Here is a 16,445-nt window from a genome sequence, read left to right as displayed (position 1 = left end):
GATATTAAAATTAGAGTTTTAAATATTCTAATAACGAAATGTCTATTTCCTAAAGTGTCAATATCTGTATATTGTTCTAACACATAACATGAATATTGACATTATAACACTACACAAAGAGGTCACCCGTATGGTTTTAGTGCTCACCTCTAAATACAATAATAAGAGGTGTTGACTGAATGTCAAAATTAACGACTACAAGACTGTATAACAAACTTAGTTAACTTAAACAGTGTAATCTATACATCACTCCAACACTGACCCGTGAGAACACCCGTACACTGACCCGTGAGAACACCTGTAAACTGACCCGTGAGAACACCTGTACACTGACCCGTGAGAACACCCGTACACTGACCCGTGAGAACACCTGTACACTGACCCGTGAGAACACCCGTACACTGACCCGTGAGAACACCTGTACACTGACCCGTGAGAACACCCGTACACTGACCCGTGAGAACACCTGTACACTGACCCGTGAGAACACCCGTACACTGACCCGTGAGAACACCCGTACACTGACCCGTGAGAACACCTGTACACTGACCCGTGAGAACACCCGTACACTGACCCGTGAGAACACCCGTACACTGACCCGTGAGAACACCCGTACACTGACCCGTGAGAACACCCGTACACTGACCCGTGAGAACACCCGTACACTGACCCGTGAGAACACCCGTACACTGACCCGTGAGAACACCTGTACACTGACCCGTGAGAACACCCATACACTGACCCGTGAGAACACCTGTACATTGACCCGTGAGAACACCCGTACACTGACCCGTGAGAACACCCGTACACTGACCCGTGAGAACACCTGTACACTGACCCGTGAGAACACCCGTACACTGACCCGTGAGAACACCCGTACACTGACCCGTGAGAACACCCGTACACTGACCCGTGAGAACACCCGTACACTGACCCGTGAGAACACCCGTACACTGACCCGTGAGAACACCCGTACACTGAACCGTGAGAACACCCGTACACTGACCCGTGAGAACACCTGTACACTGACCCGTGAGAACACCCGTACACTGACCCGTAAGAACACCCGTACACTGACCCGTGAGAACACCTGTACACTGACCCGTGAGAACACCTGTACACTGACCCGTGAGAACACCTGTACACTGACCCGTGAGAACACCCGTACACTGACCCGTGAGAACACCCGTACACTGACCCTTGAGAACACCCGTACACTGACCCGTGAGAACACCTGTACATTGACCCGTGAGAACACCTGTACACTGACCCGTGAGAACACCCGTACACTGACCCTTGAGAACACCCGTACACTGACCCGTGAGAACACCCGTACATTGACCCGTGAGAACACCTGTACACTGACCCTTGAGAACACCCGTACACTAACCCTTGAGAACACCCGTATACTGACCCTTGAGAACACCTGTACACTGACCCTTGAGAACACCCGTACACTGACCCTTGAGAACACCCGTACACTGACCCTTGAGAACACCCGTACACTGACCCGTGAGAACACCCGTACACTGACCCTTGAGAACACCCGTACACTGACCCGTGAGAACACCCGTACACTGACCCTTGAGAACACCCGTACACTGACCCTTGAGAACACCCGTACACTGACCCTTGAGAACACCCGTACACTGACCCGTGAGAACACCCGTACACTGACCCTTGAGAACACCCGTACACTGACCCGTGAGAACACCTGTACATTGACCCGTGAGAACACCTGTACACTGACCCGTGAGAACACCCGTACACTGACCCTTGAGAACACCCGTACACTGACCCGTGAGAACACCCGTACATTGACCCGTGAGAACACCTGTACACTGACCCTTGAGAACACCCGTACACTGACCCTTGAGAACACCCGTACACTGACCCTTGAGAACACCTGTACACTGACCCTTGAGAACACCCGTACACTGACCCTTGAGAACACCCGTACACTGACCCTTGAGAACACCCGTACACTGACCCTTGAGAACACCCGTACACTGACCCTTGAGAACACCCGTACACTGACCCGTGAGAACACCCGTACACTGACCCTTGAGAACACCCGTACACTGACCCTTGAGAACACCCGTACACTGACCCTTGAGAACACCCGTACACTGACCCGTGAGAACACCCGTACACTGACCCTTGAGAACACCCGTACACTGACCCGTGAGAACACCTGTACATTGACCCGTGAGAACACCAGTACACTGACCCGTGAGAACACCCGTACACTGACCCTTGAGAACACCCGTACACTGACCCGTGAGAACACCCGTACATTGACCCGTGAGAACACCTGTACACTGACCCTTGAGAACACCCGTACACTGACCCTTGAGAACACCCGTACACTGACCCTTCAAAACACCTGTACACTGACCCGTGAGAACACCTGTACACTGACCCGTGAGAACACCTGTACACTGACCCGTGAGAACACCTGTACACTGACCCGTGAGAACACCCGTACACTGACCCGTGAGAACACCCGTACACTGACCCGTGAGAACACCCGTACACTGACCCGTGAGAACACCCGTACACTGACCCGTGAGAACACCCGTACACTGACCCGTGAGAACACCCGTACACTGACCCGTGAGAACACCCGTACACTGACCCGTGAGAACACCCGTACACTGACCCGTGAGAACACCTGTACACTGACCCGTGAGAACACCCGTACACTGACCCGTGAGAACACCCGTACACTGACCCGTGAGAACACCCGTACACTGACCCGTGAGAACACCCGTACACTGACCCGTGAGAACACCTGTACACTGACCCGTGAGAACACCTGTACACTGACCCGTGAGAACACCCGTACACTGACCCGTGAGAACACCTGTACACTGACCCGTGAGAACACCCGTACACTGACCCGTGAGAACACCCGTACACTGACCCGTGAGAACACCTGTACACTGACCCGTGAGAACACCTGTACACTGACCCGTGAGAACACCTGTACACTGACCCGTGAGAACACCCGTACACTGACCCGTGAGAACACCCGTACACTGACCCGTGAGAACACCAGTACACTGACCCGTGAGAACACCCGTACACTGACCCGAGAGAACACCCGTACACTGACCCGTGAGAACACCTGTACACTGACCCTTGAGAACACCCGTACACTGACCCTTGAGAACACCCGTACACTGACCCGTGAGAACACCCGTACACTGACCCGTGAGAACACCCGTACACTGACCCTTGAGAACACCCGTACACTGACCCTTGAGAACACCCGTACACTGACCCTTGAGAACACCCGTACACTGACCCTTGAGAACACCCGTACACTGACCCTTGAGAACACCCGTACACTGACCCTTGAGAACACCCGTACACTGACCCTTGAGAACACCCGTACACTGACCCTTGAGAACACCCGTACACTGACCCTTGAGAACACCCGTACACTGACCCGTGAGAACACCCGTACACTGACCCTTGAGAACACCCGTACACTGACCCTTGAGAACACCCGTACACTGACCCTTGAGAACACCCGTACACTGACCCTTGAGAACACCCGTACACTGACCCGTGAGAACACCCGTACACTGACCCTTGAGAACACCTGTACACTGACCCTTGAGAACACCCGTACACTGACCCTTGAGAACACCCGTACACTGACCCGTGAGAACACCCGTACACTGACCCTTGAGAACACCCGTACACTGACCCTTGAGAACACCCGTACACTGACCCTTGAGAACACCCGTACACTGACCCTTGAGAACACCCGTACACTGACCCTTGAGAACACCCGTACACTGACCCGTGAACACCCGTACACACCTGAACACCCGTACACTGACCCTTGAGAACACCCGTACACTGACCCGTGAGAACACCCGTACACTGACCCGTGAGAACACCCGTACACTGACCCTTGAGAACACCCGTACACTGACCCTTGAGAACACCCGTACACTGACCCTTGAGAACACCCGTACACTGACCCGTGAGAACACCCGTACACTGACCCTTGAGAACACCCGTACACTGACCCTTGAGAACACCCGTACACTGACCCGTGAGAACACCCGTACACTGACCCTTGAGAACACCCGTGACTGACCCGTGAGAACACCCGTACACTGACCCTTGAGAACACCCGTACACTGACCCGTGAGAACACCCGTACACTGACCCGTGAGAACACCCGTACACTGACCCTTGAGAACACCCGTACACTGACCCTTGAGAACACCCGTACACTGACCCTTGAGAACACCCGTACACTGACCCTTGAGAACACCCGTACACTGACCCTTGAGAACACCCGTACACTGACCCGTGAGAACACCCGTACACTGACCCGTGAGAACACCCGTACACTGACCCTTGAGAACACCCGTACACTGACCCGTCAGAACACCCGTACACTGACCCGTGAGAACACCCGTACACTGACCCGTGAGAACACCCGTACACTGACCCTTGAGAACACCCGTACACAGACCCTTCAGAACACCCGTACACTGACCCTTGAGAACACCCGTACACTGACCCTTGAGAACACCCGTACACTGACCCTTGAGAACACCCGTACACTGACCCTTGAGAACACCCGTACACTGACCCTTGAGAACACCCGTACACTGACCCGTGAGAACACCTGTACACTGACCCGTGAGAACACCCGTACACTGACCCTTGAGAACACCCGTACACTGACCCGTGAGAACACCCGTACACTGACCCGTGAGAACACCCGTACACTGACCCTTGAGAACACCCGTACACTGACCCGTGAGAACACCCGTACACTGACCCTTGAGAACACCCGTACACTGACCCTTGAGAACACCCGTACACTGACCCGTGAGAACACCCGTACACTGACCCTTGAGAACACCTGTACACTGACCCTTGAGAACACCCGTACACTGACCCTTGAGAACACCCGTACACTAACCCTTGAGAACACCCGTAAACTGACCCTTGAGAACACCCGTACACTGACCCTTACACTGAGAACACCCGTACACTGACCCTTGAGAACACCCGTACACTGACCCTTGAGAACACCCACTGACCCTTGAGAACACCCGTGACCCTTGAGAACACCCGTACACTGACCCTTGAGAACACCCGTACACTGACCCTTGAGAACACCCGTACACTGACCCGTGAGAACACCCGTACACTGACCCTTGAGAACACCCGTACACTGACCCTTGAGAACACCCGTACACTGACCCTTGAGAACACCCGTACACTGACCCTTGAGAACACCCGTACACTGACCCTTGAGAACACCCGTACACTGACCCTTGAGAACACCCGTACACTGACCCTTGAGAACACCCGTACACTGACCCTTGAGAACACCCGTACACTGTAGAACACCCGTACACTGACCCGTGAGAACACCCGTACACTGACCCTTGAGAACACCCGTACACTGACCCTTGAGAACACCCGTACACTGACCCTTGAGAACACCCGTACACTGACCCGTGAGAACACCCGTACACTGACCCGTGAGAACACCCGTACACTGACCCGTGAGAACACCCGTACACTGACCCGTGAGAACACCCGTACACTGACCCTTGAACCCTTGAAACACCTGTACACTGACCCTTGAGAACACCTGTACACTGACCCTTGAGAACACCTGTACACTGACCCTTGAGAACACCCGTACACTGACCCTTGAGAACACCCGTACACTGACCCTTGAGAACACCTGTACACTGACCCTTGAGAACACCCGTACACTGACCCTTGAGAACACCCGTACACTGACCCTTGAGAACACCCGTACACTGACCCGTGAGAACACCCGTACACTGACCCTTGAGAACACCCGTACACTGACCCTTAAGAACACCCGTACACTGACCCTTGAGAACACCCGTACACTGACCCGTGAGAACACCCGTACACTGACCCTTGAGAACACCCGTACACTGACCCTTGACACTGACCCGTGAGAACACCCGTACACTGACCCGTGAGAACACCCGTACACTGACCCGTGAGAACACCCGTACACTGACCCGTGAGAACACCCGTACACTGACCCGTGAGAACACCCGTACACTGACCCGTGAGAACACCCGTACACTGACCCGTGAGAACACCTGTACACTGACCCTTGAGAACACCCGTACACTGACCCTTGAGAACACCCGTACACTGACCCTTGAGAACACCCGTACACTGACCCTTGAGAACACCCGTACACTGACCCTTGAGAACACCCGTACACTGACCCTTGAGAACACCCGTACACTGACCCTTCAGAACACCCGTACACTGACCCTTGAGAACACCCGTACACTGACCCTTGAGAACACCCGTACACTGACCCTTCAGAACACCCGTACACTGACCCTTGAGAACACCCGTACACTGACCCTTCAGAACACCCGTACACTGACCCTTCAGAACACCCGTACACTGACCCTTGAGAACACCTGTACACTGACCCGTGAGAACACCTGTACACTGACCCTTGAGAACACCCGTACACTGACCCTTGAGAACACCCGTACACTGACCCGTGAGAACACCCGTACACTGACCCTTGAGAACACCCGTACACTGACCCTTCAGAACACCCGTACACTGACCCTTCAGAACACCCGTACACTGACCCTTGAGAACACCTGTACACTGACCGGTGAGAACACCCGTGCACTGGCCCGTGAGAACACCCGTACACTGACCCTTGAGAACACCCGTACACTGACCCTTGAGAACACCCGTACACTGACCCTTGAGAACACCCGTACACTGACCCTTCAGAACACCCGTCCACTGACCCTTCAGAACACCCGTACACTGGCCCTTGAGAACACCCGTACACTGACCCTTGAGAACACCCGTACACTGACCCTTGAGAACACCCGTACATTGACCCTTGAGAACACCCGTACACTGACCCTTGAGAACACCCGTACACTGACCCTTGAGAACACCCGTACACTGACCCTTGAGAACACCCGTACACTGACCCTTGAGAACACCCGTACACTGACCCTTGAGAACACCCGTACACTGACCCGTGAGAACACCCGTACACTGACCCTTGAGAACACCCGTACACTGACCCTTGAGAACACCCGTACACTGACCCGTGAGAACACCCGTACACCGACCCTTGAGAACACCCGTACACTGACCCGTGAGAACACCCGTACACTGACCCTTGAGAACACCCGTACATTGACCCGTGAGAACACCTGTACACTGACCCTTGAGAACACCCGTACACTGACCCGTGAGAACACCCGTACACTGACCCTTGAGAACACCCATACACTGACCCTTGAGAACACCCGTACACTGACCCTTGAGAACACCCATACACTGACCCTTGAGAACACCCATACACTGACCCTTGAGAACACCCGTACACTGACCCTTCAGAACACCTGTACACTGACCCTTCAGAACACCCGTACACTGACCCTTGAGAACACCCGTACACTGACCCGTGAGAACACCCGTACACTGACCCGTGAGAACACCCGTACACTGACCCTTGAGAACACCCGTACACTGACCCGTGAGAACACCCGTGCACTGACCCTTGAGAACACCCGTGCACTGACCCGCGAGAACACCCGTACACTGACCCTTGAGAACACCCGTACACTGACCCTTGAGAACACCCGTTCACTGACCCGTGAGAACACCCGTACACTGACCCTTGAGAACACCCGTACACTGACCCTTGAGAACACCCGTACACTGACCCGTGAGAACACCCGTACACTGACCCTTGAGAACACCCGTACACTGACCCGTGAGAACACCAGTACACTGACCCTTGAGAACACTCGTACACTGACCCTTGAGAACACCCGTACACTGACCCGTGAGAACACCCGTACACCGACCTTTGAGAACACCCGTACACTGACCCGTGAGAACACCAGTACACTGACCCTTGAGAACACCCGTACAATGACCCGTGAGAACACCCGTACACTGACCCTTGAGAACACCCGTACACTGACCCGTGAGAACACCCGTACACTGACCCTTGAGAACACCCATACACTGACCCTTGAGAACACCCGTACACTGACCCTTGAGAACACCCATACACTGACCCTTGAGAACACCCATACACTGACCCTTGAGAACACCCGTACACTGACCCTTCAGAACACCTGTACACTGACCCTTCAGAACACCCGTACACTGACCCTTGAGAACACCCGTACACTGACCCGTGAGAACACCCGTACACTGACCCGTGAGAACACCCGTACACTGACCCTTGAGAACACCCGTACACTGACCCGTGAGAACACCCGTACACTGACCCTTGAGAACACCCGTACACTGACCCGCGAGAACACCCGTACACTGACCCGTGAGAACACCCGTACACTGACCCTTGAGAACACCCGTACACTGACCCTTGAGAACACCCGTACACTGACCCGTGAGAACACCCGTACACTGACCCTTGAGAACACCCGTACACTGACCCGTAAGAACACCCGTACACTGACCCTTGAGAACACCCGTACACTGACCCCAGGTCTATCACACTGACCTGTAGCACTGCGGGTCAGCCTCCTCCACGCTATGACACTCCACATTCGACCCCTCCACACTGTGCATGTCAGCCTCCAGGTCATCATTAATGGTCTGGCAGGACACAGTGCGAGCCCGGGACCCTGCAAGGATTGTTCAATATCGGTGATGCTTTAAACACAATGTATTGCAGACAGTAATGAGAAAAACATATCCAGAACAAGTCTGGCGTAACAATGTAAAGCTCTGGGCAGAGTTTTAGTCATCACTAGATAAAGTTGTAGAATGAGTAGTACCGTGGCTTGGTGGGCTACATATGTCATCAGATGTGGACACATAATATGGTGGATTTTTTGTGATTTCTGTAGGAACAGTCCTGTCTGGATGAAGCGCGATTTACGAAATGAAATATAATGGTGGGTGAAGGTACGCGAATATCTGGAATCCTTCCTGGAGCAATGGCGGGCGTGTGTTGGACGCTTAACTTCACAGAAGTGTCCGTGCTAGTATATATGGTTCGGGTCATCGTCAACGAGGCGCCTCACAGTTGTATTAAGTGACTGATGTAATTACTGTTATTCCATTTATGGTGGATAACGTTACGGCTCATCTGGAGGCGGCCTCGGATGCAGAGGTGAGGGACCAACTTGATGCACGGTATCACGGACACGGAAATACAATCGTGAGATCATGCATTATCGATTGGCTGGGAAAAACTGTCTTATGCACTTCGGAACACGAAGACTGGTGCTACCCCGGGACTGTATGTTCTTCCAGCAGAATTACGTTGCGCTCTGACCTGATGTACAAGGTATGTTGATTCGTTTGTCTAACTGGATGTTGGATGCTCAGTGTCTCAGCGTTTGTCAGGCAACGTTTAATTTTTTTGTGATGCAGAAACACTGGAGGCTAAGACATGTGGGGACATTAACGCACTTGTGCAGAAGTGACCCTAGCGGGTCTAACGCTTTTTTCATTATAATAATCTTGTGCAAAATATAAACTTTTTGCAAGGGTCCTGACCACCCAGCCTCAGCGGTTTCTCTCGTGTTTGATTTCTGTTGCCCAGTATGTAGTGTCTAAAATATAACTAAATACTTGCACTCTTTCTCCACTAGTCTGGTGGTATTGTTTGGAACGATTTAAGGCTCACTCACGCTCTTTTGAAGGCTATGAAAACTATTTATCGACATGTGTAGAGAATTTGTGTTAGTGACAACCACTCGGTGGTGTGGCTGGCCAGAGATCTCTACATCGGGAATATTTCTGTCCATATTTGATGGAGGTAAAGGGCTGGTGTGAGAAAGTTTTATATGAAGTTTGTGGGATTCCGAGGTCAATTACCCTAATGTTCTCCATGCTCTTTTTTTATATAGATGCTTGCTTGTAGCAGAAGAGTATCAGACGGACACCTGGACAAGTGGTTGTGTAGTACGTAGTGATGTGGTTACACTGTGGGACTTTGTGTAAGGCAAGATTTCACCTACTCATCAGCGGACTCCTGGCGAGAACCCAGGAGCTATGCATCATCTATTGTGATGGCTAGTTCATGCTCGTCACAGAGGAGTTTGGTGGACTGATTAGGGCCACTTTGAGGTCTAGGAAGCACCCGTCTTGCGTCTGGCTCCAGACCCGCCGTCGTAGCCCCACAGAAACTGAGCAGCAGTAGTGGCTAGAAATGATGCCTTTGGTGCTGTGTGAACCAAGACTGAGGTTAGAGAGGCGTCATGGATGCCATGATGGTGGCGGCTTTATTTTCCTGTCCCATGTACTCTATTTTGATATGCTAAATAAGAAAAATAAAAATATCTTTAGAGTTGCAATACTTTCCTAATTATTTAACCTGACGTCTTCCCCAGAACCATAATTGACCAAAACAAAAAAATACTGACCCTTTCAAGGTAACAATTTTGACCTGAAATTTTGGATATATTTAATACTGTCAGAAGCCCTGAACTGCTTTTTCTTAGGCCCAATAACTTTTTAAATCCATCAATTTCACTCCTCTAAAGTATATAAATTCTGTTATTTATAACCCAAGGAAAAAAATCAGACTGGACAAACGTACTTGGTGTAGAGGTAGACAATACTAGTAACTCGTTTAATACAAACTAGACTGGTTAATATAGGCAGCAGAGACGATGGTCAGTACAACTTACTCGCTGTCTTGAAGGTGTGGGTAGACAGAGCACTCTTGAAGCTCTGTTTACTGCGCACTGATTGTCTCAAGTGATGTTGTGAAGGATACACACCATCCACCACCGCTGCTCCGTTAGTACCATCAACCACACAAACTGGAACCAGAACGACCAGGTAAACACAGCCTCGCAGGACTACAATCTTCGGTACAGTTACAGCTTCGTAGTTATAGCAAGATAACCATAAAATACAAAAATAATAGAGCAAATAGTTGGGTTTTAAAAATTCAATGCTTTGAAATACAGGAACATTTATAAGTATTACAAAATGTATAAAGTTTGTGAATGGATGTTGACTTATTTAGTGTGAAGCATGCAAGTTCAGTCGAGTCTACAGCAGACCAGTAAAATCAAAATATAATTTATTTACACATCTGTCTTGTGGTGAGTTGCAGGTCACCAAAAATCTGCATTTAGCACACGAACCTTAGAACGACGTTTCGGTCCGTAATGGACCATTGTCAAGTGATCCAGGACAGACCGAAACGTCTTCAAAAGCTTCCGAAAAGCAGATTAATTAGTGACTTGTTCCAGCCACGGTACTGTGGCTTCTTATTGTTTGTGATAAACTTGATAAATTAGACACATTTGCAACTCTTGGGTATCTTTATTGAGGAAACGTTTCGCCACACAGTGGCTTCATCAGTCCATACGTAGGAGAAACTTGAAGAACAGGAGGAGAATGAGGTAATCAGTCCCTCAACCTTGAGTCGATGTGTTCAGTCGGTTCTCTGAACCATTCATTGTGATAAACTTATTTAAGTCTAGTATGTATCTACGCACCGCTGCCTGTAAATAAAGAAAAAAAAGCAGTGCCATAAAAGGCAGACACCTTAAATAAAGTGCCAAATCTGACCTAACACGAAGCCAGCGAAAAGAAAATCACTGAATTAAACCAAAAAAAAAAATTAAAGGAAGGGAATTTTAAAACGCTAATACTATCAACCTGATCAACCGTACAGGTACGATACCTGGTTTGTGCCAGGGCAGTGGATTGGTGGTGAGGAGGAAGAGGTAGAGGACAGCAGCTGGCACCAGTGCCACCAGTGGCACTAACCACACTCCCACCCAGCCTCTAGCGCCACTCTGAAACATACCATCGGTGTAAATGATTTTAGAAAACACACGACAAGTTGATAAATGAGAACACTAGTAGCCGCATGTTGCACATGTCTCTTGTTAATCAACATGACGTCGACATGACCTACGCAACATAACATCAACATGACCTACGCAACATAACATCAACATGACCTACGCAACATAACATCAACATGACCTACGCAACATAACATCAACATGACCTACGCAACATAACATCAACATGACCTACACAACATAACATCAACATGACCTACGCAACATAACATCAACATGACCTACGCAACATAACATCAACATAACCTACGCAACATAACATCAACATAACCTACGCAACATAACATCAACATGACCTACGCAACATAACATCAACATGACCTACGCAACATAACATCAACATAACCTACGCAACATAACATCAACATGACCTACGCAACATAACATCAACATGACCTATGCAACATAACATCAACATGACCTACGCAATATAACATCAAAATAGCCTACGCAACATAACATTACCTACACATTATAATGCAGACCTACCAACTACCTTTTTTTAAAACCTACGAGAAAAAAAAATAAGTTTAAACCATTAAGTTGTGGTGAACATTAAAACGAGAGAATTTCCATTAAACAAGCCAAGTTTTCACCTGGTGAGTGACTTGCTCCACCAAGCAACAACATTACCAAACTGATTTAAAATGCTAATTCTGGTTAACCCCTCAAGGAAGGTTCCTTGATGTTGGTGAGGGGCTCTTGATTTAGGAAATTGGATCTGTGCTCCAGTTCCCCGAATTAAGCCTGATTGCCTTCCACATCCCCCCCCCCAGGCGCTGTATAATCCTCCGGGTTTAGCGCTTCCCCTTGATTATAATAATAATAATAATAATAATTCTGGTTAAGATAATTTAGAGTAATTAGTATTACTTCTGGCTAAAATTATTATTATTAATGCTGACTGTGACTAAAATTATTATTAATGCTGATTCTGGCTAAGACAAACTAATCTGTCTTCTGAACAAGTATGTGACGTGTTTAGCTGTGTTGTGAGACGATATTCATGTTGGGAACAACGCGTGTAGTTCCTCGGGAAGCGCTAAACCCGTGGGGATTATACGATGTCTCGGGAAATGAGAGAGAAATATATATGCCAATCCACGCCTGTTAGTACTGGCTATCAGCATCAGGGAGCTGATAGCAGCTGTCCTAACTGCTGCTTTACGTTTACAGTCTCACCTGAGCTAGGGCTGTCAGCACCAGAGGGCTGACAGCAGCTGTTGCTATGCCAACCACATCGAAGACTTGGTTGATGTTGCTGGCGTCTCCTGGTGCCACATCATCCATGTTGAGTGTGTAGCCCACTCTGGTGGTGCCCAGACCCAGGCCGGCACTGGTGGCACTGCACACGAGGGCCAGGGTAGTGTCCAGACCCACCGTGGCCAGCACCACTACGCACACCAACACTATCACGAACCCTGACAAGCAATAACATGAATTAGGCTCACGTTAAACACTTACCAATCTAATTCTAGGGAAAGAAATGTTGTATACTGGTAAAATCATTTCTTTGCGTCGCGTCACTGCGCCGCAAGATTGCATCACATCAGTGTGCAGCATCCCACGGGAGCATCAGTGAGAATTATCCCACTTGGTAACGCACCTATACTGGTTCCATATCTTCGTTAATGATTTTGGTATCATAAAACATATTATTTGTCTACTGTCATCCAGAGTGATGTTTATCTAATCTTCTTAAAGTACAGATATCAATGTATAAAGAAAATGCCATACTGCAGTACTGGTTTAAGAACTAACTCATACCCTGGTTGTGGTCAGAGTACTGGAGCTCCGAGACAATTTTAGTTCACGTCTTAAGGAAAGGAGATGAGGCTGTGGGGGGAGGGAGAGAAATAGTGAAGCTGGGGGGAGAGTTGGTGAAGCTGGGGGGAGAGTTGGTGAAGCTGGGGGGAGAGTTGGTGAAGCTGGGGGGAGAGTTGGTGAAGCTGGGGGGAGAGTTGGTGAGGCTGGGGGGAGAGTTGGTGAGGCTGGGAGGAGAGTTGGTGAGGCTGGGGGGAGAGTTGGTGAGGCTGGGGGGAGAGTTGGTGAGGCTGGGGGGGAGAGTTGGTGAAGCTGTGGGGAGAGTTGGTGAAGCTGGGGGAGAGTTGGTGAAGCTGGGGGGAGAGTTGGTGAAGCTGGGGGGAAGAGTTGGTGAAGCTGGGGGGTTGGTGAGAGTTGGTGAAGCTGGGGGGAAGAGTTGGTGAAGCTGGGGGGAGAGTTGGTGAAGCTGGGGGGAGAGTTGGTGAAGCTGGGGGGAAGAGTTGGAGAAGCTGGGGGGAGAGTTGGTGAAGCTGGGGGGAGAGTTGGTGAAGCTGGGGGGAAGAGTTGGTGAAGCTGGGGGGAGAGTTGGTGAAGCTGGGGGGAAGAGTTGGTGAAGCTGGGGGGAGAGTTGGTGAAGCTGGGGGGAGAGTTGGTGAAGCTGGGGGGAAGAGTTGGAGAAGCTGGGGGAGAGTTGGTGAAGCTGGGGGGAGAGTTGGTGAAGCTGGGGGGAAGAGTTGGTGAAGCTGGGGGGAAGAGTTGGTGAAAGAGTTGATGAAGCTGGGGGGAGAGCTTGGTGAAGCTGGGGGAAGAGTTGGTGAAGCTGGGGGAAGAGTTGGTGAAGCTGGGTGGAGAGTTGGTGAAGCTGGGGGAAGAGTTGGTGAAGCTGGGGGAAGAGTTGGTGAAGCTGGGGGAAGAGTTGGTGAAGCTGGGGGGGAGAGTTGGTGAAGCTGGGGGGAAGAGTTGGTGAAGCTGGGGGGAGAGTTGGTGAAGCTGGGGGAAGAGTTGGAGAAGCTGGGGGGAGAGTTGGTGAAGCTGGGGGGAGAGTTGGTGAAGCTGGGGGGAGAGTTGGTGAAGCTGGGGGGAGAGTTGGTGAAGCTGGGGGGAGAGTTGGTGAAGCTGTGGGGGGAGAGTTGGTGAAACTGGGGGGAGAGTTGGTGAAGCTGGGGGAAGAGTTGGTGAAGCTGGGGGGGAGAGTTGGTGAAGCTGGGGGGAAGAGTTGGTGAAGCTGGGGGGAGAGTTGGTGAAGCTGGGGGGAGAGTTGGTGAAGCTGGGGGGAGAGTTGGTGAAGCTGGGGGGAGAGTTGGTGAAGCTGGGGGGAGAGTTGGTGAAGCTAGGGGGAGAGTTGGTGAAGCTGGGGAAAGAGTTGGTGAAGCTGGGGGGAGAGTTGGTGAAGCTGGGGGGAGAGTTGGTGAAGCTGGGGGGAGAGTTGGTGAAGGTGGGGGGAGAGTTGGTGAAGCTGGGGGGAGAGTTGGTGAAGCTGGGGAAAGAGTTGGTGAAGCTGGGGGGAGAGTTGGTGAAGCTGGGGGGAGAGTTGGTGAAGCTGGGGGGAGAGTTGGTGAAGCTGGGGGGAGAGTTGGTGAAGCTGGGGGGGGAGTTGGTGAAGCTGGGGGGAGAGTTGGTGAAGCTGGGGGGAGAGTTGGTGAAGCTGGGGGGAGAGTTGGTGAAGCTGGGGGGAGAGTTGGTGAAGCTGGGGGGAGAGTTGGTGAAGCTGGGGGGAGAGTTGGTGAAGCTGGGGCGAGAGTTGGTGACGCTGGGGGGAGAGTTGGTGAAGCTGGGGGGAGAGTTGGTGAAGCTGGGGGAGTTGGTGAAGCTGGGGGGCGAGTTGGTGAAGCTGGGTGGAGAGTTGGTGAAGCTGGGGGGAGAGTTGGTGAAGCTGGGGGGAGAGTTGGTGAAGCTGGGGGGAGAGTTGGTGAAGCTGGGGGGAGAGTTGGTGAAGCTGGGGGGAGAGTTGGTGAAGCTGGGGGGAGAGTTGGTGAAGCTGGGGGGAGAGTTGGTGAAGCTGGGGGGAGAGAGCTTGGTGAAGCTGGGGGGAGAGTTGGTGAAGCTGGGGGGTGAGTTGGTGAAGCTGGGGGGAGAGTTGGTGAAGCTGGGGGGAGAGTTGGTGAAGCTGGGGGCAGAGTTGGTGAAGCTGGGGGAGAGAAGCTTGGTGAAGCTGGGGAAAGAGTTGGTGAAGCTGGGGGAAGAGTTGGTGAGGATGGGGGGGAGAGTTGGTGAAGCTCGGGGGAGAGTTGGTGAGGCTGGGGGAAGAGTTGGTGAAGCTGGGGGGGAGTTGGTGAGGTTGGGGGAGAGTTGGTGAAGCTGGGGGAAGAGTTGGTGAAGATGGGGGGGAGAGTTGGTGAAGCTGGGGGGAGAGTGGGTGAGCTTGGTGAAGCTGGGGGGAGAGTTGGTGAAGCTTTGGGGCTCGGGGGAAGAGTTGGTGAAGCTGGGGGAAGAGTTGGTGAAGCTGGGGGGAGAGTTGGTGAGGTTGGGGGGAGAGTTGGTGAAGCTGAGGGAAGAGTTGGTGAGGCTGGGGGGAAGAGTTGGTGAAGCTGGGGGGAGAGTTGGTGAGGTTGGGGGGAGAGTTGGTGAAGCTGGGGGAAGAGTTGGTGAAGCTGGGGGGAGAGTTGGTGAAGCTGCTGGTGGGGGGGGAGAGTTGAAGCTGAAGCTGGGGGAAGAGAAGCTTTGGTGAAGCTGGGGGGAGAGTTGGTGAAGCTGGGGGGAAGAGTTGGTGAAGCTGGGGGGAGAGTTGGTGAAGCTGGGGGGAGAGTTGGTGAAGCTGGGGGGAGAGTTGGTGAAGCTGGG

The 16,445-nt window shown here is 51.7% G+C and overlaps 2 protein-coding genes across 5 annotated transcripts in view; one reads left to right on the top strand and one right to left on the bottom strand.

The window, feature by feature from the left end:
• Window positions 1–16,445, top strand: part of LOC128687012 (mucosa-associated lymphoid tissue lymphoma translocation protein 1) — a 574,887-nt gene that overhangs the window by 259,767 nt on the left and 298,675 nt on the right. The window lies entirely within an intron of this gene.
• Window positions 1–16,445, bottom strand: part of LOC128686806 (uncharacterized) — a 67,335-nt gene that overhangs the window by 1,830 nt on the left and 49,060 nt on the right. For all 4 annotated transcript variants that reach the window (XM_053773907.2, XM_053773904.2, XM_053773906.2 and 1 more), the window contains exons 11-14: window positions 13,083–13,321; window positions 11,714–11,828; window positions 10,704–10,838; window positions 8,564–8,687 (exon numbers count right to left, since the gene is read on the bottom strand). In XM_053773907.2, the coding sequence (XP_053629882.2) occupies window positions 8,564–8,687; window positions 10,704–10,838; window positions 11,714–11,828; window positions 13,083–13,321 (613 nt within the window). The remainder of the gene's footprint in view (window positions 1–8,563; window positions 8,688–10,703; window positions 10,839–11,713; window positions 11,829–13,082; window positions 13,322–16,445) is intronic.

Source organism: Cherax quadricarinatus, chromosome 7, assembly GCF_038502225.1.
Source record: "Cherax quadricarinatus isolate ZL_2023a chromosome 7, ASM3850222v1, whole genome shotgun sequence".
NCBI classification, from domain to species: Eukaryota; Metazoa; Arthropoda; class Malacostraca; order Decapoda; family Parastacidae; genus Cherax; species Cherax quadricarinatus.
Note: the sequence above shows the minus strand (reverse complement) of the source record. Positions and strands in the feature narration are given on the sequence as shown.